The 20,968-nt window shown below is 41.5% G+C and overlaps 2 protein-coding genes across 6 annotated transcripts in view; both read left to right on the plus strand.

Moving 5' to 3' along the window:
- HSDL2 (hydroxysteroid dehydrogenase like 2) overlaps positions 1–3,844 on the plus strand; it is a 60,380-nt gene extending 56,536 nt beyond the window's left edge. Inside the window, exon 10 of one of the 2 annotated variants that reach the window (XM_005210518.5) lies at positions 3,126–3,844. In XM_005210518.5, the coding sequence (XP_005210575.1) occupies positions 3,126–3,238 (113 nt within the window). In that variant the 3' untranslated portion in view covers positions 3,239–3,844. The remainder of the gene's footprint in view (positions 1–3,125) is intronic. The other variant, NM_001104963.1, reaches the window with a different exon arrangement.
- A 6,393-nt stretch (positions 3,845–10,237) lies between these two features.
- KIAA1958 overlaps positions 10,238–20,968 on the plus strand; it is a 125,112-nt gene continuing 114,381 nt past the window's right edge. For 3 of the 4 annotated variants that reach the window (XM_024996333.2, XM_024996331.2, XM_024996329.2), the window contains exon 1: positions 10,238–10,499. The gene's annotated coding sequence lies outside the window, so the exon portion shown is untranslated. Of the gene's footprint in view, positions 10,500–10,961; positions 11,055–20,968 lie in introns of those variants that run through there. The other variant, XM_024996330.2, reaches the window with a different exon arrangement.

Below are 20,968 nucleotides of genomic sequence, written 5' to 3' on the forward strand. Positions count from 1 at the left end.
GACCACTGGAAAAACCATAGCCTTGACTAGACGGACCTTTGTTGGCAAAGTGATGTCTCTGCTTTTGAATATGCTATCTAGGTTGGTCATAACTTTCCTTCCAAGGAGTAAGCGTCTTTTAATTTTATGGCTGCAATCACCACCTGCAGTGATTTGGGAGCCCATAAAAATAAAGTCTGACACTGTTTTCACTGTTTCCCCATCTATTTCCCATGAAGTGGTGGAACCGGATGCCATGATCTTCGTTTTCTGAATGTTGAGCTTTAAGCCAACTTTTTCACTCTCCACTTTCACTTTCATCAAGAGGCTTTTTAGTTCTTCTTCACTTTCTGCCATAAGGGGGGTGTCATCTGCCTATCTGAGGTTATTGATAGTTCTCCCAGCAATCTTGATTCCAGCTTGTGTTTCTTCCAGCCCAGCGTTTCTCATGATGTACTCTGCATATAAGTTAAACAAACAGGGTGACAAAAGATTGTGCTTACTAGCAGTATTTTTCAGAACAGTTTTGTTAAAGTACAGTTTTGTTAACAGTTTTGTTAACTTACATACCATAAAATCCACTTACTGTCAGTGTATATGATTTTTAGTAAATTTATAGGATTGTACAACATCACTTATAATCCAGTTTGAGAACATTCTATAACTCCTTCCAAAGTTCTCTGTCTCTTTGCAGTCAGTTCCTCTTTATTGCCCTGCCAGCCCACACTGACTTGCTGTTTATAGATTTGCTGTTTCTGAACATTTCATATAAATGAAATTAAACAATATAGTCTTTCATTTTCTTTTACTTCATCCATCATGTTGTAGCATGTATCAATAGTTCAGTTCCTTTTCGTTGCTGAATAATATTCCATTATATGGATATAGCTCATACTTATCCACTCACCAGCTGGCAGGCATTTGGGTTGTTTTAAACAGCTTCCCTCATAGCTCAGTTGGTAAGGAATCTGCTTGCAATACAGGAGACCCCGGTTCTATTCCTGGGTCGGGAAGATCTGCTGGAGAAGGGATAGGCCACCCACCCCAGTATTCTTGGGCTTCCCTTTTGGCTCAGCTGGTAAAGAATCCACCTGCAATGCGGGAGACCTGGGTTCGACCCCTGGATTGAGAAGACTCCCCTGAAGAAGGAAAAGGCTACCTACTCCAGTATTCTGGCCTGGAGAATTCCATGGACTGTATAGTCCATGGGGTCACAAAGAATCAGACAAGACTGAGCGACTTTCAAACAGTTTTTGGCTATTATGAATAATGCTGCCATGAATATTTTCATACACATATTTGTATAGATATATATCTTCATTTCTGTTGGGTTGATTCCTAAGAGTGGAATTGATTATTTTCTGGGTAGAGATTTCCTGCTTGAAATTCATCTTCCCTTAGAATTTTGAAGTCATTGCTCCATCTTCTAAGATTACCATGGAGGATTTGATATTATTCTTTATTCTTAATCTTTTGTATCGACTCCTCCTCTTTCTGAAACACTACAGAGAGAGAGACCGTTTTGATTCCAGAAAGAATCAAAGTTAGATTCCTGGGTTGGGAAGATACACTAGAGAAGGCATAGGCTAACCACTCCAGTCTTCTTGGGCTTCCTTTGTGGCTCAGCTGGTAGAGAATCCGCCTGCAATGCGGTCGACCTGGTTTCGATCCCTGGGTTGGGAAGCTCCCCTGGAAAAGGGAAAGGCTATCCACTCCAGTATTCTGGCCTAGAGAATTCCATGGACTGCATAGTCTGTGGGGTCGCAAAGAGCCGGACACGACTGAACGACTTTCCTTTACATATATATGTATATAGTAAGGGGAGACTTCTTTTGAAAAGATTATTGTGTGTATGGGGGGGACTAGTTTGTGGAGAGAGGCTTTTTTAGTAGTGAGAGGAGGAGTATTGCAATAAAGAGACTGACTGCTGTGATCAGAAGAAGATTGCAAGTGTCTCCTTTCTATTACATTTTAATATTGTTGATGTATCAAAATCTTAATTTCCAAGAGTTCACTCACGTTTTCTCAGTTTCTTTCTTGTTCTTACTGTCCCCTTCTTCTTCTTCACTCTACTCCATTCTGTTCCCTTTCACCTGCTTCTCCCCCTTCCTTTCCTTCCTCTTTTCTCTCCTGCATTTCATCCCCTCCTCTTTTTCTCCCTTTCCAGGGCTTCTGCTCCTCCCAGACCCTTTCTTCCAGCATCCAGTTCTTGATACATTGTTACAGCTTCTCTTATCAATGAGGACATGAATTTTGTTTATTTACTACTTTTCCATTTTTCCTGCGCCTGCAGTCTGTTTCCCCCAAATTGCTTTCATCTGTTTTTGGTTTGGAGTGATCTATATATATATATATATATATATATATATATATCAGAGATATTTGTCTCCATTTGATATCCAAGCAGCAGCAGCAGCATCTTTACAGGCAAAGCTCTGTAAAGCTGATTGGAAGCTGTGTATGCATGAGTGGGGCTGTGGACCATGGTGGGTTTTACTAGAGAGTGAGAGAGCAAGGAGCAGTTTTTTAGCTGAAGCCTAACAGTGAAAAGACCGGGAAGTGAAAGCAGCAAGCAAAAACAAAGTTCTCTCCCTCCAGGAGCTCCTATTTATTATATGTTATTATTGCCTACAATTCTGTTTTAATGCTCTCCATTTTATATTCTGGCATTTCTGTGGTTAAAATACTGTTGAGACATACTTTGTATCTATACTTTTACTGTCATTTCTTAAAACTGTTATACTCATTTATGCCATTTGAGTTTTTGAATCTAAATTTGAAATATTAAGAGTTTTAATGAACTACAAAGGTTGAAAAATTAATTAAAATAGGTAGTATTTGTTTACTACAACTCATTTGAGGGCCATCTATTCTTTAGTGTTGTGTATCTAACATATAAATGTTGCAGCTTTTTGACATCTTTTGTTGATTGTTGTTTTTATATTATCTCTTATAAGATACTGTTAAAATCTAAATCGAGGAGTTGGGATTCCCAAGACACTGATAAAAAAAATGGTATAAAAGAAATTTTTGTGCTTCAGAGGTTTATAGAACTCAGAAATTCTTTTTTATAATGCATGTTCTTGAAGTGGTATATCCCTACGGGCATTAATGCTGCTTTTTCCTCTCTCATTTTCTCATTTTAGGGAAACTAAAACCAACAATGGCATTCATGTCAGGAAAATTGAAGATTAAAGGAAACATGGCCCTGGCAATCAAATTGGAGAAGCTAATGAATCAGATGAACTCCAAGCTATAAAGAGAAAAGAAAATATGTTGACTGCTAAGCTCAAAAAGTAAAAGGCCTCAACAGTTAAAACTGAATGTTTCTTTTCATCCCCATTATATTACAAGGATATGCATATTTGTTCTGGAAAAAAAATAGAATTTCTGTATCTATAAGATTTGAAATTGTAATTAAAACAGCTATCCAACTAGACATAAGCATCATTAAGTAGTCTTGTATCTCATATACCATCATCTTCTAGGAAAAGTATTATTAGTGATCAGTCAGGGTCAGGCAGTAACATTAACTCTTTTTGTATCTTCTTCCTGTGTAAAATGAGACTAGACTGTTTTCAAATTTTCAGTTTAGGATTGTATACTAATGATATTTTAGGTTTAAAAATTTGTTTTAAAGAAGATCTTTTATAGTGCATTTTCAGAGAAATCATATAATAGACTACTTAATAAATACTGTTTGTGAATATGAATTTAAAAATTTTTTTCATTTTGTTAACTACTTTTCTAAATGTAAGTTACCTATAGGAAAATATTATTGATATAATTCAACTAATTGCAGTATAGATCCTATTTTAAATTATGTAAGGATATTCTAAAATAAAATACTTTCTTTCCAGAAGCATGCACTTGGTCACAGTGTTTTGAAATGATAATATTAAAATAGATGGTTATGGGCTGAATGGTATGCCCCCTTCATATACTGAAGTCCTAACCCTGAAAATCTTAGAGCGTGATTGTGTTTGGAGGCCTTTAAACAATCGATTAAGTTAAAACCAGGCTTTTAGGGTGGGTCATAATCCATTCTGACTGGTATCCTTGTAAGAGGAAATTTGGACACAACACAGAAACCAGGGAGGCACAGAATGACCATGGGGGGCGAGCAAGACGGCAGTCACCCGCAAGCCAAGGCGAGAGGCCCCGGAGGAAACCGAACCACTGACACCTTGATCTCAGACGCGTCTCCAGAAGTGGAAAAAACTTCTGTTGCTTTAGCCACCCAGTTTGTGGCATTTGTTATTGTAGTTCTAGCAAAGTAATACAATAGTTCATTTGTATTCATGTTACAAACACAAGTTACTGTGCCTGACCCACAGTGGAGGCCAACAAACGGAAACATGGGAGTTTGGAGAAGAAAAAGGTTTATCACAGGGTCACCCACACAAGGAGAATGAACGGGTGGCTCCTGCCCAGAAAACCCAAACTCCCCAATTATTTTCAGGGAGAAGTTTTTAATAGGCAAACTTTGGGGTGAGGGCTGCAGGGTGTGTGACCTTATTCTGATTAGTTGGTAGTGAGTTAACAGGGAGGTGTGTCAGGAATCTTGACGTGAGCCTGAAGTTAACCATTCTCCACCTGGGAGGGGGAGCCTTAGTTCCTGCAGTAAAATCAAAAGTATTGTTATATATGTATCCCTTGAGGATGTATCCCTTGAGGAGGAACCAGGACCCTGCCCCAAGGCGGTACTATTGCTTATGTAAGATTTTTTTTTTTTGATGTGGACCGTTTTTAAAGTCTTTATTGAATTTGTTACAATATTGCTTCTGTTATATGTTTTAGTTTTTTTACCTCCAGGAATGTGGGATCTTAGCACCCCAACCAGGGATCAAACCTGAACTCCCTGCATTGGAAGTTGAAGTCCTAACCACTGGACCACCAGGCACTATTGTTTCTTGACTACTGCACCTCGCCTCACCTCCCCTCCGTTCTCTGATCAGCAACGGTTTGAATCTGCCCTTTGTAATTCAGTAGAGGTCAAGGAGGCTGAATGAAGCCTATTAAACAGAGGAAAGTTTTGTACCTGGGACAGTCACATAGGGTCATGCTTTGTTCCATTTCTTTCTTTAAAAAAGCAAAACTTATTATTTTTTTTTTTAATGCTCGTACTTTTTGTTGTTGTTCACTGTTCAGACTCTTGAGTCGTGACTCTTTGCAACTGTGTGCTGTGGACTGCAGCACACCAGGCTTCCCTGCCTTCACTATCTCCCAGAGTTTGCTCAAACTCATATCCATTGAGTCAATGATGCTGTCCAACCATCTCATCCTCTGTTGCCCCCTTCTCCTCCTGTCCTCAATCTTTCCCAGCATCAGGGTATTTTTCAGTGATCCTTGACGGAGGGGTTGAACCTACGTCTCTTGTATCTCCTGCATTGGCAGGTGGCTTTCTTTACCACAACCCACTCCAGTGTTCTTGCCTGGAGAATCCCGAGCACAGCAGAGCCTGGTGGGCTGCCGTCTATGGGATTGCGCAGAGTCGGACACGACTGAAACGACTGAGCAGCAGCAGCATCGGTGCCACCTAGGTTACAAAGGTGGGAGTCCTCGTGATAAAGATTAGTGCCCTTATAAAAGAGACCCCAGAGAGTTAGCTGATCCCTTTCACCAAGTGAGGACACAACAAGTGTTTGCATTTTCTTGAATTTTACTTTAATGGAATCATACAGTATATATTCTTTTCTGTTTGACTTCTTTCAATCTGCACGATTACTTTGAGATTTATTCTTGTCATTATCTGTATCAATAGTTAATTCCTTCTTATTACTGCTGAGTAGTTTGTTATTATAGGAATATACCACAATTTGTCTATCCATTTACCTGGTGATAGACATTTGGGTAGTTTCCAGCTTTTAGCTATTAAAAATAAAGCTGATATGAATATTCATGTACCGAGTCCTTGTATTCTCTTGGGTATGAAATGGCTGGATCATATGGTATCTGTATATTTAACTTTCTAAGAAATTGCAGACTTTTTTCCAAATCAGTTGTACTATTTTTACATTTCATTAATAATGTATTGGATTTCATTTCTCCACATGCTCATTAACACTTGATATATTCAGTCTTTAAAATTTTAGCCATTCTAATAAGTATGTATTGGTATCTCATTGTATTTTAACTTCCAAATCTGATGCAATTGAGCATCTTTGCTGTGCTTAGTTGCTCTGTCGTGTTGGACTCTTTGCAACCCTATGGACTGTAGCCCACCAGGCTCCTCTGCCATGGGGATTCTCCAGACAAGAATACTGGAGTGGGTTGCCATGCCCTCCTCCAGGGGATTTTCCCAACCCAGGGATTCAACCCAGGTCTTCCGCATTGCAGAGAGATTCTTTACCATGTAAAGAGTGGTACATGGCTTTACATGTGAAGCCACTTTACATGTGCTTATTTGACATGTGTATATCTTGATGAAGTGTCTGCTCAAACCTTTGCCCACATTATATTCCGTTGTTTATTATTGAATTTTGGGAGCTCTATATATATATGTGAAGAACTGACTCACTGGAAAAGACCCTGATGCTGAGAAATATTGAAGGTGGGAGGAGAAAGGGACAACAGAAGATGAGATGGTTGGATGGCATCACCGACTTGATGGACGAGTTTGAGTAAGCTCTGGGAGTTGGTAATGGAAAGGGAAGCCTGGCGTGCTGCAGTCCATGGGGTTGCAAAGAGTCAGACACGACTGAGCGACTGAACTGAACTGATATATATTCAGGATATATGTCATTTTCAGGTATTTGCAAATACTTTTGCCCTTTCAATAACTTGTTTTTTAATTCTCTTACCAGTGATACAACTTGAGATGGCGAAAGATTTCTTAGATTTTTTTTTTTCTCTTAACGAACTGCTTTCTGCTTTATTTCCTAACTTCTTGACTCTTCCATGAACAAGTTAGGAATCAGCAAATACTTTGAGGTGAAATGGTATGTACAATGCTGCTGCTGCTGCTGCTAAGTCGCTTCAGTCGTATCCAACTCTGTGCAACCCCATAGACGGCAACCCACCAGGCTTCCCCGTCCCTGGGATTCTCCAGGCAAGAACACTGGAGTGGGTTGCCATTTCCTTCTCCAGTGCATGAAAGTGAAAAGTGAAAGTGAAGTCGCTCAGTCATGTCTGACTCTAGCGACCTCATGGACTGCAGCCTACCAGGCTCTTCCGTCCATGGGATTTTCTAGGCAAAAGTACTGGAGTGAGGTGCCATGACAATGATTGACTCCTTTTACTGTGATTGCCTTTCTTCTGGAATCTTAGCCTCTCAAGTCCAAGCTGCCCTGATAGACCTGATCTCCAAAATGTGTATCTCCAGCCCAATCAGACTGTTGAGAGCACTAGGGTGCCTCTGTGTGGTTTCTATACTTCTAGACACACATCAACAAAGCTCTGAGAAGGAAAGGTAGCTGAAGATGGAGTATTCACTTTAGTGTGTTTCCCTTCTTGCTAGGTTTTTGGGACTCTCAACCCTTGGCTGCCTGGGTGGTTGCTATATAACAGATTTATACAGCCTTTTTTATTTTAATGCACATTTTATAGTATTTTTTGGGGAGAGTTACTTGGTTCAACCAAGTACCTCATCATAGCTAGAAGCATGCATTATTTAAAAAAACTCATCAAGATGGAAATATCCTTGAAACAAGTGAGATTGCACTTAAAAAGTTCATTGTGATAAAAACAAATAATATAAAATTTATTTTTTTAACAATTTTAAGCGTACAGTTCAGTGGTTTAATTACATTTACACTGTTGTATAACAGATTTCTAGAACTTTTTCATCTTGCAAAACTAAAACTCTACATGGAACAGTAACTTTTCATATTCCCATCCTCAGTCTCTGGCAACCACAATACTGTTTCCATGATTTTGACAACTCTAGGTACCTTATACAAGTGAAGTCATAAAATATTTGTCCTTTTTGTGACTGGTTTATTTCATTTGGTATAGTGTTCTCAAGGTTCATCTATGCTGTAGCATGTGACAGGATTTCTTTTTTAAGGCTGAATAATACTCTGCTGCTGCTAAGTCACTTCAGTTGTGTTAGACTCTGTGCAACCCCATAGACAGCAGACCACCAGGCTCCCCCGTCCCTGGGATTCTCCAGGCAAGAACACTGGAGTGGGTTGCCATTTCCTTCTCCAGTGCATGAAAGTGAAAAGTGAAAGTGAAGTCGCTCAGTCGTCTGACTCTTAGCGACCCCATGGACTGCAGCCTACCAGGCTCCTCCGTCTGTGGGATTTTCCAGGCAAGAGTACTGGAGTGGGGTGCCATTGCCTTCTCCGGAATAAGACTCTACCATATGTATATGCCACATTTTGTTTATCCATTCATCCATCCATGGATATCTGGGCTGCTTCTGTCTCTGGGCTGTTGTGAATAATGCTGCAGTGAACATGGGTTGCAAATACCTCTTCGAGGTCTTGCTTCAAATTCTTTCGAATATACACCCAGGGGTGGGAATTCTGGTTCATATGTTATTACATTTTTAGTTTTTCAGCTTTGTTTTTTTTTTTTTTTTTTGGTAAGTTCCTTTTTGTGTATCTTGTATTTATTTGGCTGCGCCAGGTCTTAGTTGCTGCATGTGGAACTCTAGCCACCCAACCAGGGATTGAACCCAGAGCCCCTGTACTGGGGGCATGGAGTCTGAGCCACTGCACCACCAGGGAAGCCCCCAGTTTTAGTTTTTTGAGGAAATTCCCTAGTATTTTCCATTGTGGCTGCACACATTTTACATTTCTACTAACGGTGCACAGGGTTTCCATTTTTCCACAGGATTATGTATTTGAAATGTGGCAATTAATTGGGGCTTCTTTGGACACATTATTTTATCAAAAATTTTTACGGATTTTTAAATTCAGCCTTGACCAGGAGGAATGTTTACAGACAAAGGTGTTACGAATCCTTTTTATTTTGTTCAGAAGTTACTCTTTTCCTGCTCAGTCATATTCTTTCCTCTCACCTACCACAGGGTAGGAGGGACTGCGGCTTCCCTGTCACAGTTGGGATGAGGTCAATATGTAAGCACTGCTGCTGCTGCTGCTAAGTCGCTTCAGTCGTCTCCGACTCTGTGCGACCCCAGAGACGGCAGTCCACCAGGCTCCCCTGTCCCTGAGATTCTCCAGGCAAGAACAATGGAGTGGGTTGCCATTTCCTTCTCCAATGCATGAAAGTGAAAAGTGAAAGTGAAGTCGCTTAGTCGTGTTGGACTCTTAGCGACCCCATAGACTGCAGCCCACCAGGCTCCTCCGTCCATGGGATTTTCCAGGCAAGAGTAGCACTACATATAGCTAATCAGATATGCTTTAAACGCTATTTATTATCATTATTATAATTTTGGAGACAGTGCTGTAGGAAGAGAAGAGCACGGAGGCATACTACTTGGGATGAATCTGGGTTCCTCCAGCTACTATATGATCTTGGGCTGATTTCTAAGATCTCTGTGTCGCCTCTAGAAAGTGGCAGTGCTAACCCCACCCACTTCGTGGCATCTTTGGGATTACGTAAATCAGTATTCGCTAAGCACTTAGTGTGAACCCCAAGCACATAGTTCGTGCCACGTTTGCTAGATAAAATGAAGGTGGAGGGCACCTGGTCCAGCCTTACCTCCCTGGTGCCCAGGTGTGCAGGTGGTGTTACTGTATGCTTCCCAGGTTTTAGTGTGTTTTAGGTGTTATTCAGCGATCTGGCTCCCTCCACGGGATGGGTGCGTGTGGTTTTAGTTGGATTTAGAAACTTCCACCACGCAACGTGACTGTGGGTTGCACATCTGTCGATGGGAGGTGTTCTTGCCAATGCCTGGGTGTAGAGGTGACTCCACTCAGCGCGTTAAAACAGATGTCACACGCCTGACCAACGGAGTGTCCTGCAAGCTCTGATCCTGGCTTCTAGGGTGCAGCTGTACAGAGCTCCGAGGGGCAGCGGAGACCGCTGGCCCGGGAAGTGTGACAGAAAGCGGTGCTGCCCACTTGAGAACTCAGTGGGGATCGTGGATCCCACACCTGTCGGGCTGCAGAGACCGAGCTCGGGCGCGCGCGCGTGTGTGTAGTAGGAAGGTCGGTGCACACCACCTCCGGGCAGCGACGGCCGTTAGCTCGGTGCGCGTCGTGGGAGGTGCCGTTACACACTTCCTGTGGGTCTCGCGGACCACGGCGCGTTTCCGGTGCCGGCTGGAGCCCGGGGTCCGAGCCCCCGCCCCGCGCGCCGGCCCCGCCCCGCCCGCGCCCCGCCCCCCGCCTGCCCGCCGCGCTCCGAGCCCGGCGCGCGGAGCCCGGGGCGCACGGAGCGGCGCGCGCCGGTCGGCCGAGTCAGGCTGGCGTCCCCCGCCCTCCCTCCCCGCTGTCCGTGGCGAGCCGGTGGCCCTCGCTGTTCCACTTGCCTTCGCTCCCCGGCCCCGCGGCCGCGCTCACTCCGTCCCTCCCCTCCGTCCCGCCCCGTCCAGCCCGCTCTGCCCGGCTCCTGCAGGCCCCCCTCGCTGCCCGCGTTCCTATGGACAGACGCACAGACACCTGCAGGTGGGTGAGAGCCCGTGCGAGGGGCGGGGACGAGCGCGCCGACGCTGCGCCCGGGGTGGGCAGCCCCTTTGTGTGGGGGGCGGCCGCACTGGGGTCCGCGCCGCCGCCCCCTCGGCGGCCTAGCGGTGACCCGGCTGAACCCTCCTTTTGTTCCTCTGCGGGGGTGGAGGGGGGGCGGGGGCGTGGAAAGGCGAGAGTCAGGGCTGAGAGCCGGGCGGCCGGACGTCGCCTGCGACGGGCTGGGGGGGCGGGAAACGGGTAGAGACCCCCGGCGACCGGACCAGCGGCGGCGGCGGCGGCGGGGCCGCGGCTCTGGGCTGTCTCTCCGGGGCCGGCCCGCCGCCGGCTGTCTCCTGTCGCAGCGGCCGGGGGCGCGCTGCGAGTCTGGCTCGCCGGCTCCAGCTCCAGGGTCTGTTGGAGGTGGGCAGGAGGGCGGGAAGGGGAGAAAAAAATCTCTCTTAGTTTCCAAGTCTCGAGGAGGTTACGGGAGAGAGAGGGAGAGAGGTGTTTTCGGAGCTCTGCCCGACTTGTTTCCCTCACTCGAGGCTCGCCGAGGTGCGTTTTGGGGCGTGTGTGAAGGAACGTGCATCGCTTCGGTCCCTTATTTATTGTTTCTAACGGAGGAGGGCTTTCTCCGAAGGGCTCTTCCGCCCCCCACCCGGTCTGAGGCTGCGCACAGTGCTTTGTGTTTGTTATCAAATACATCGAGATATAGATTTCCTTCGGGAGGAGGAGGTTGGGCTGACGAAAATCAAATCAAAATCAAAGAACGTTTTGTAGTTTTCTGGTAGTTTTCTTTCTTTCTTTCTTTTTTTAAAGATTAAGTGGGGACTTAAAGGGAGGAAATAAAAGATAAATATGGCTGTGATTTTACATATATGTATATTTTGTGTATATGTAACTTTAGGGGGTAAAGTTTTGTTATTTCCCAGACTCCTTAGGATTAACATGACAGAATCTTCTACCTGTTAAATAGTTAACAAGCAAATCAGGTAGAAACAGCTTCCCTAGTGGAGATTAAACTGGAGTGTGATAAACAATTATCTAGCTTTCTGTTCAGGCTAAAACCTTTATTTTCGCTGATTTAAGATATGAGACCTTTCACGACGTATGGGGAGAACATGAATGTTAGAACTAATCATTTCCTCTTGTGATTATGCTCTCCCTGTTTTATTATATGTATTTCTGTATTCTCTTTATAACCTATCGCGTTGTATATGGTGGATAAAATTTTTGAAAAGTGTCGTGGGTGATGTTTCTGATTTATATTATTTATCTCAGTTTTTCATGGACGGTTGCTATGTATTTTTAGATACTCAAATAATAAAGTCGAGTAAGCGCCCAGAAAATTAATTGTTCAGATTTTTAACGCAGGTATGGATTTATATCTTTGCATTAACCTCCGTCTACCTGGTCATTTCTGGAGGTTTTTTTTTCTTTTTTTTTTGCCTATTGTGTGAGAATCCTTATTGACAAACTTAGATCTGATGATTACCAAGGAGATTAAGAAAAAAAGTTCTGTGGACACTAAGTTATATCTATAGCTATTTGTAGAAAACGGAATCTTTCTTAAAAAATAAAAAGTATTATCATCCAAACATGAAGGAATATTATGGTGGAAAAATATTTGCTATTTAAATTTTTGTTAAGTAAGATGTAGAAATTCGTCAGAAAACAATATACGGTAGCATCAACTAGGCAAACTGATTTTTGTCATTATAAAGAGGAGACAGTTTAAGTATGCCTAAAATAGTGGTCTTTTTCTAGGAGAAAAAGGTATCCTAGATTCTTGTCCTAGTTTTACATTAACAGATTAATATTATTGCATGCCTCATTTTGTATATGCCTGGAGTGTACATTATTATACTCTTAAAACTTAGAAGAGGCTACATCTAACAAAGATCATGCCAGCCTCTTTGATTAGTTCCTGCTTTGACTTCTGTCCTAGATTAGATAAGTGAATTTAAACTCTGCACAGGGCTCTGTGCCAGGCACTGGTAAAACCCTTGAGCAGGATGCCTCTTCCTTTTCTAATAAGGATGGCCCAAAGAGGTTAAGTATAGAAATTTGTGCAGGTTTTATCATGAATGATGGAATGGAGTTCTAAAACACTCCCATGGTTGCAGCTCTCAGATACACACTCTTCATCAGCTCTCCCCAGTATTAAGAAAGGTAGGCTAACACATTGTATTGGTTTACATGGCTGTCAGTTGTGGCATTAAGGCTTAACAGAGAGTCACTGTGTAAACTAAACATTAAGAAAGTGTGGCCTTGCATTGAGAATTGCTTGGCAGAGTTGCAGCTGTGTCTAACAGTTTTCTGGGATTGGCACGGAGGATTTATTTGGGCTGGCTAAAAGGTAACACCTAGTTTTTTTTGTCTGTTTTTGTTTTTTGACTGTGATATGTAGATATTATTACTATTAAATAATTTGCTTTTTTACAATTAACAGTACTGTTTTAGTTAATCAAAGCATTCCAGATAATCTTTCATATTTCAACTAATTTTTCTTGTATATTGGTGTTTAGGAAGATGTAAATTATTTCTCACATCTCATGGTTTAAACTTTTTTGCTGCTTTTGATTATGACAAATGCTACTTCCAGAAATTGTGAATTTGTGCAAATCTGGATTTTTAAATATAGCTGAGTAGTAGGATCTGATATTTATCAGTTTTCTTTTTTTTTAAACACTAAGTTGTCCATGGTTAAATTTGACAGACTTTAAAATCCATAGGCTTTTCTAGTCTTTTCCTGTTTGTTGGTTATTAGTGTGTTGCCATTAAAGGACACTCAAAATGGCCACTTTATGTTACCTGGAACCCTCAAATGACTAGGATTATCATTAGTAATCACCACGGGGAAAGCTGCAAAGTTAACAATTATATTCTTTATATAATTTCTGTGACTTTCAAGTTCTTTTCAGGCAGCCTGTTGTAGATTGGGAAAGCAGGCCTGACTGTCAGAGGTGCGGACAGGGACCTCTCATTCCAGCCTTTATCGCCCTGCATTGTTTAAGAGCAGTACATACTCTGCTTCTCATGGAAAAATGCAGAATTCATTCTTGGATTAATATTCTGCTACCAGATGTATGAGGCTGGCTCTAAAGAAGCTTTTTCTCTTAAATACTGTCAAAAATAGAGAAGCTGAAGGCTGGAGAGAAGCCATTTATTTTGAACAGTTTATTTTTTGACAGTTTGTGTTTGTAAAGAAACCTGCTCATAATATTTACTGAAGAGATCCACATAGTTGCCTGAAGAAACCCCACAGGTTTTCTTTTTTGCCTTGAAAAAAGTTTCCATAGAGCTTAACCCTTCTGTGGTACTTCTTGACTTAGCTTCTGATTAGTTGATTTATGGACTTTATTTACCAGCATGATTGGAGAATTCTTTAACTATACTGAAATTGCACTCTGCCTGTGCTCTCTTCTGTTTCCTAGGTAACAAATGCACTGCATAGATTCCATAATGAGGTCTGTGGTTGGCTAGTTACAGTGTAAATTCTGTTGTTTGGTAAAGCTTAGTCTCAAATTCAAATAAAGGTCAAGAAACTAAAAGTACTGAAAATGCAAATTTTTGCATTTCATCTTGTAGCCAGTGTCAACAAAGTTTAATACCCTTTTCTAGAGAAAGACAATTTATGCAGCATTATTCGGGTTTGTCTTTCACAGTCTCAAACTTAAACAGTTAAAGAGGTTTTTGAGTATTGCATATTGGTAAAACCAGTGTCTCTAGTGACAAAGAAGATGTATTTCAGAAACACTTTATCACACTTAATATAGAAAGCAAAGGGATGTGGTCTAGGACATCAGTAATTGGTCCTTTTGTACTGAAAGAAAAGTAGCATCAAAAGATGTCTCAAAAGATAAATTGTGCAACTTTATGTGAAAAAGAACTTTTAAAAACTCTAAGAAGGCATTAAATCATTTAAGAAACTTTTAAAAACATTAAAAATCTTACCATAAAATGGTGCAGTTTTCTCCTAGCTTTTTCCCCCCTCTAATCTGCTTGAATGTGGACTGGCCTGACGTCAGGGAGCAGGTCTTCAGGTTGGAGAATAGCTTTCCCTTCCACCTTACTTTACTCTCGGGCCTCTGTACCTCTGGATGCAGGCAAGAAGTAGTGCAGTTGCTAGCAGTTGTTACCTGTTTGTGTGTGTGTGTGTGTGTTTAAACCCACACAAATAACTTCCAAAGAATTCCATAAATTGTTGTTTTTGTTCAGTGGCTAAGTCGTGTCTGACTCTTTGAGACCCCATGGACTGCAGCACACCAGGCTCCCCTGTCCTTCACTGTCTCCCAGAGTTTGCTCAGATTCATGTCCATTGAGTTGGTGATGCTAAATAACCATCTCATCCTCTCTGCCCCCTTCTCCTTTTGCTGTCTGTCTTTTAATACCCATTGCAAGTATCTTTTCATTTGATACCTGAAAATTGATTTTTATTTGTTAATCATCAAAGATTCCATTAGCTGAAATTAAAAAAAAATTCTTTTGAATTTTGGAGAATTATCCAGAGTTGCCCCCATTGGGCTTCTCTGATAGCTCAGTTGGTAAAGAATCTACCTGCAATGCATGAGATCCCGGTTCGATTCCTGGGTCGGGAATATCCACTGGAGAAGGGATAGGCTACCTACTCCAGTATTCTTGGGCTTCCCTTGTGGCTCAGCAAGTAAAGAATCCACCTGCAATGTGGGAGACCTGGGTTCAAAGCCTGGTTGTGAAGATCCCCTGGAGAAGGGAAAGGCTACCCACCCCAGTATGGAAACCTTGACAGACTTTATTTTATAAATAGGGCTTCCCTCATAGCTCAGCCAGTAAAGAATCTGCCTGCAGTGCAGGAGACCCGGTTTCTATCCCTGGGTCAGAAAAACCCCCAAAGAAGGAATTGACAACCCACTTTAGTATTCTTGCCTGGAAAATCCCATGGACAGAGGAGCCTGGTAGACTACAGTCCATGGGGTCACAAAGAGTCGGGCACGACTGAGCAACTAACACTTCACTTCACTCTCCCTTGCTTGGCTGAATTGTTTTTGGATTATTTATCTTTTTACTTAATTCAGATTTCAGGAATAGGACACATCTTGGTTGGATTTGTCTGTCTCTTCTTGGTTTTCCTCAAAACTGACCCTTTAACCTTTTCTGTCCTCTTCTAATTGCCAGTATCGCATCCCTTCACTTTCCCCTTATCAATATCTTCCCTGTTTTCCCTTGTAAATACTTGCTGTTTAAACATTTTCATTGCTGCATATAAGCCATAGTCACCAGATAGAAAAAGCTCTATTTTGCTGTTTTGAGGCTTCATACTTACTGAATTATTATCAGTATCTGTGAACTCTTACCCGACTAGGACACTACTTTCTCTCTCCAGCCTGTATTCATTTGCAAGGGCTGCTGAAACAAAGTAAGACAGACTGGGTCACTTAAACAACAAAAATGTATTCATTTTTTACAGTTCTGAAAGCTTTAAGTCCCAGATCAAGATGTTGGCAGCGTTGGTTCTTCTCAGCCCTCTCTCTTTGGCTTGTAGATACCTGTTTTCTTAAGATATCTTCACATGGTCCTTCCTGTGTGCCTCTCTGTGTCCTCATCTCCTTTCTTCTGATGAGACATCATTCTGTATCCTTAGGACTCACCTAAATGACCTCATTTTATTTTAATGCCCTCTTTAAGGCTCTATCTCCAAATACAGTCTCCTTCTGAAGTCCTGGGGGTTAGGACATCAGTGTATGGAGTGGGGGGAATACAGTTACAGCTCATAACAGCCTGTTCTTTCACCGGTGTCTTTCATGGGTTTCCCTGGTGGCTCAGATGGCAAAGAATCTGCCAGCAATGCAGGAGACCTGGGTTTGATCCCTGGGTGGGGAAGATCCACCTGGAGGAGAAAGTGGCTGCCCATTCCAAGTATTCTTGCCTGGAGAATTCCATGAACAGTGGAGCTTGGCGGGTGACAGTCCATGGAGTTGCAAAGAATTGGACACAACTGAGCGACTGTCACTCACCTTGTCTTTCATACATACATACATACATACTTCACTCCATGTGTGTAATTTTATAGTCGTTTTCATCTTTTTAATACCTTTTTTACTCAGCATTTTTTCACTTGAGTGCAGGGCCCAGTAGACAGCAACATCATCAACTTTGTATGCATTAAAAATAACCAAAATGGGTAGTTAAAGGCTTTTCATATTATTTTTAAATGCTTTATTTTGAATAGTTTTAAGTAAAAAAGTCTTAATCATTGGTTTCAAATGCAAGAGAATCTCAGTGGAGCCAAATATGATGAAACTGCTAATGCTGTTTTCTTATGAATTCTAAGAACCTGGTTCTTTTGGTGGTGTTTTTCAGATATTGGTCGTGATAACTTGCATGGTAAATTACACACCTTTCTGATCACTTCACACCTTCCTTGGCTGATGACTCTTGAATCTGATAACCATTCAGGGCATCTCTGCTGAATTTCAGATGTATGTACCAACCAGCTGGACACAATCATTTGATATTCCACAAACACTTCACATTCAGCATGCCCCAAACTTGACTTACCTTTCTCTTAAAATCCATGTCTTGTTAACTAGGGAACCATTCCCTAGCTTAGTGAGTGGTTCTGTCCATCCATTTTCCCAGTCCAGAAATTGAGTTATCTGTGACTTCTCCCTTATTCTCAGTCCTATTTTCCGTATAGAATCAAGGTCCTAAAGCAGTCAGTTCCTGCTCCCCAAGATTTCTCAGTTCTGCTGTTTGCCCCAGACAAATCACATACTACCCTGTCACCTTTGCCCATCATTGGTTTAGTTCTACACTTGCATATATTCAGTTTATAGCATAAGTCCTTGTGTTAAGCCTTCTGTAATCATTTGATAGTCTGAAACTCAATGAATCCTCATAAATAGCTCATGTGAGTATTATCTCTGTCTTTCACATTTAAAACTGTTTATCCGTGGCTTTTGTACTTGAAGGTCAGTTTGTCTGAATATAATTACTTGGCCTGCATTTTCTTCCCTCAAGAATCTTAAATATGCTATTCTGTTTTAGGATTTGGCAAATATTTTCTTAAAAAGACCAAATAGTAATTATTTTAGACTTTGTGGGCCATAGGTCACTGTCACAATTGTTTAACTGTGCCATATCAGTGCAAAAAATCCTCCGGCCAAGTGCGGGAAAGGCAAGAGACACAGACGAGTTCAGTCCCTGGGTCAGAAAGGTCCCCTGGGGTAGGAAATGGCAACACACTCCAGTATTCTTGCTTGGAAAATTCCGTGGACAGAGGAGCCTGGAGGGCTATAGTCCATGGGGTCGCAAAGAGTCAGACACAACTCAGCGTGAACATGAGCATCCGTGCAAAGGCAGCCTTAGAGAATGTATAAATGAACAAGCATGTCTGTGTCCCAGTCAGAACTTCTATTTACAGAACTGGAAAGTCGGCATGTTTGGCCTGTAAGCTGTAGTCTGCTAAGTCTTACTATGTTGTATTCTGATAAAAATGTTGTTGTCAGAGTCTAATACCAGTATGATTTTCTTTAAGTGTCTTATCTTTTTCCCTAGATGCCGAAAAGACCTTTTCCCCTCATCTTTAAAGGCAGATAATTTTACTAGAATATATCTTAAATGTTGTCTGTCCTGTTAAGTTTTCCAGATATACAGTGTGTTTTATTATGTTGGCTCAATTTTTTTAATAAATATTTTCATCAGTTTTATATTTTGGTATTTATTCATTTTCATTCTTTTTATTTTCTTCTTTGAGGTCTTCTGTTAAATTTATGTTGGATCTTCTTTGCTTATCTTTTATGTCTCTTCCTTCAAGTTCTTTTTAATTTTTTATATTTGCTGTATTTTTTCTTTTAATGTTTATTTCCTCGGCTGTGTTGGGGCCTAGCTGTGGCACGTGGATCTTTGTTGCCTCCTGTGGGATCTTTGGTTGAGGTGCACACACTCTCTAGTTGTGCACATAGGTTTAGCTGCCCCGCAGCAGGTGGGGTCTTAGTGCTCCGACCATGGATGAAACCTGTGTCCCCTGCGTTGGCAGGCAGATTCTTGATCACTGTCACCAGGGGAATCCACAGGTTTACTTTTTTAAGTAACTGCCAGACTTTTCCAGAGTGACTGTACCATTTTATATTCCCAGCAGCGGTACATCCAGTCTCTCCCCATCATTGTTAGCATTTGGTGGTGGTGCTATTTTTTATTTTAACTGTTCTGATGTGTGTTTAATAATATTGTAGTTTTAATTTGCATTTTCTTAATGGCTGATGTTATACATCTTTTCATTTGCCCATTTGCATCTGCACATCCCCTTCTGTGAAATGTCTGTGTCTTTTGTCTATTTTCTAATTGGTTTTTTTGTTTGCTTGTTTTACTCTTTTGAGAGTTCTTTATATGTTTTAGATACTAATCCTTTGTCAGAGATTTGGTTTGCAGATCCTTTCTTCCTGTCTATAGTTGTCTTTTGATCCTCTTCACATTGGCTTTCACAGAGCAAAAGTTTTAGTATTACCAATTTTTCCTTTGATGGATCTTGCATTTGGTTCAAGTCTAAGAACTCTGCCTAGCCCTAAATCTCAGAGATCTTCTCCTGTGTTGTTTTGCAGTTAAGTGTATGATCCAGTTTGTGCTAATTTTTATTTAAGGTGTGAGGCTTAGGTCGAGGTTCATTTTTGCCTGTGGATGTCCAATTACTCCCGTAGCATTTGTTGAAAAGGCTATCCTTCCCCCATTGAATTGCTTTTGCACCTTTGTAAAAAGTTAGTTGAGCATATGTGTGGGTCTATATCTTGGTCTGCTCCATCTGTTTTTATGAGTAGATTTGAGGAGAGTCCAAAACTAAGCTTCTGCCACTATCCTGCTTGCTTAGAACTCCTTATTCCTTTGAATGATTTTTTGTTATTAGATTGGATATTGTTTTTTTTCCCATTGATTGAAGAGGACAGGTATCTGTGTAGGTTTAAAAAGAAGATAAGCAGTAATTTAACAATTTTGTAGTTTGTCTGTTTTATAATATAGTGATAAGCCCTTATGTATTTGCTTCAGAGAGTTTAATTCTTTTCTAACTTAGGTTGTTAACATTTTCATGACAGTTATGATTCAATAATGGAGAAGGTGATGGCACCCCACTCCAGTACTTTTGCCTGGAAAATCCCATGGATGGAGGAGCCTGGTGGGCTGTAGTCCATGGGGTTGTGAAGAGTCAGACACGACTGAGCGACTTCCCTTTCACTTTTCACTTTCATGCATTGGAGAAGGAAATGGCAACCCACTCCAGTGTTCTTGCCTGGAGAATCCCAGGGACGGGGGAGCCTGGTGGGCTGCCATCTATGGGGTCGCACAGAGTCGGACACGACTGAAGCGACTTAGCAGTAGCAGCATGATTCAATAATATTCTTTATTTATGTGGCATCTTGAGAAAACAAGAAACTCTACAATAAAGCATTTCTGTGTAACTAAAATTTAACTCCTGGACAAAACTTAAGATTTTAATCCTTTTTAATGAAAATGGACCCCACGTGTAGTTTAAGTAAAGGTGGCATTTCAGTTGCTTTTAGAAATTTGCCAGAGGAATCATCTGGCATCTGGATGAGTCCAAGCAGATAGCAGAGACATTTTCAAGATTTTTTCACTGCCCTCCAAGTTCTCTTTTCTTACTGCTAATCCAAGGAAAGACTAATGCAACTCCTGGCCTAAGAGTTAAACTGATACAAATGATTAGGAGAAAAGCATACAAATTTGGCTAATAGTTTTGTGTGCACATAGGAGTCTTCATAAGGAAATTGAAGACCCAAAGAAGCAGTTAGGATTGAGAGCTTTTTTGTATTTTTAACAAATGATAAATTTGTAGAGAAGACGTAGGCAAAGGAGTTTTAGCTAGGGCCTGTAAATTGTCAGACTAGGAAGTAAATGGGGACACTTAATTGAAGATAAGGGTTATTTTAGTAGGTTTGTTTGTATAGATGCATTCTGGCATTGACTCCTAGTTACCAGTGATAAGAATGTTCTTCTTTTCCTGTATAAAGAGGGCATCTTTCTCATGGGAAACTTTATGACCTGCTTTTAGGTAGAAAGAGGGAGGTCAGCCTTTTGTGCATCTGATGATTCTCAAATGCCATCAGTTCAAAATAATCATTATGCCAAAGCAGCATATTTTAGGGGATGGCATGTTATGAACCCCTTTTAAGTATAATTTACATTCAAAAATGAATGTGTCATGTGTACACTTGATAGATTTTTACAGATTGAACCTGTGACTAGCACTGTGATCAATAAACATATAATGAGGTAGATGGAGGAGGAACTTCTGAGGCAGAGGAAACAGAAAGGACAAAAGGCCAGAGTTGGAAATGTGACTCTGGTGTTCTAGGACTAGCAATAAGGCAAAGGGCTGCTGTGGAGAGGGGGAGGGAAGAGTTCCAAGGGCTGAGCTTGCACAGGGTATTGGGTGATGACAGATCATGTAGGGCCTTGTGGCAGCATGAGAAATCCCT

The sequence above is a fragment of the Bos taurus genome, chromosome 8, assembly GCF_002263795.3.
Source record: "Bos taurus isolate L1 Dominette 01449 registration number 42190680 breed Hereford chromosome 8, ARS-UCD2.0, whole genome shotgun sequence".
Taxonomy (NCBI): domain Eukaryota; kingdom Metazoa; phylum Chordata; class Mammalia; order Artiodactyla; family Bovidae; genus Bos; species Bos taurus.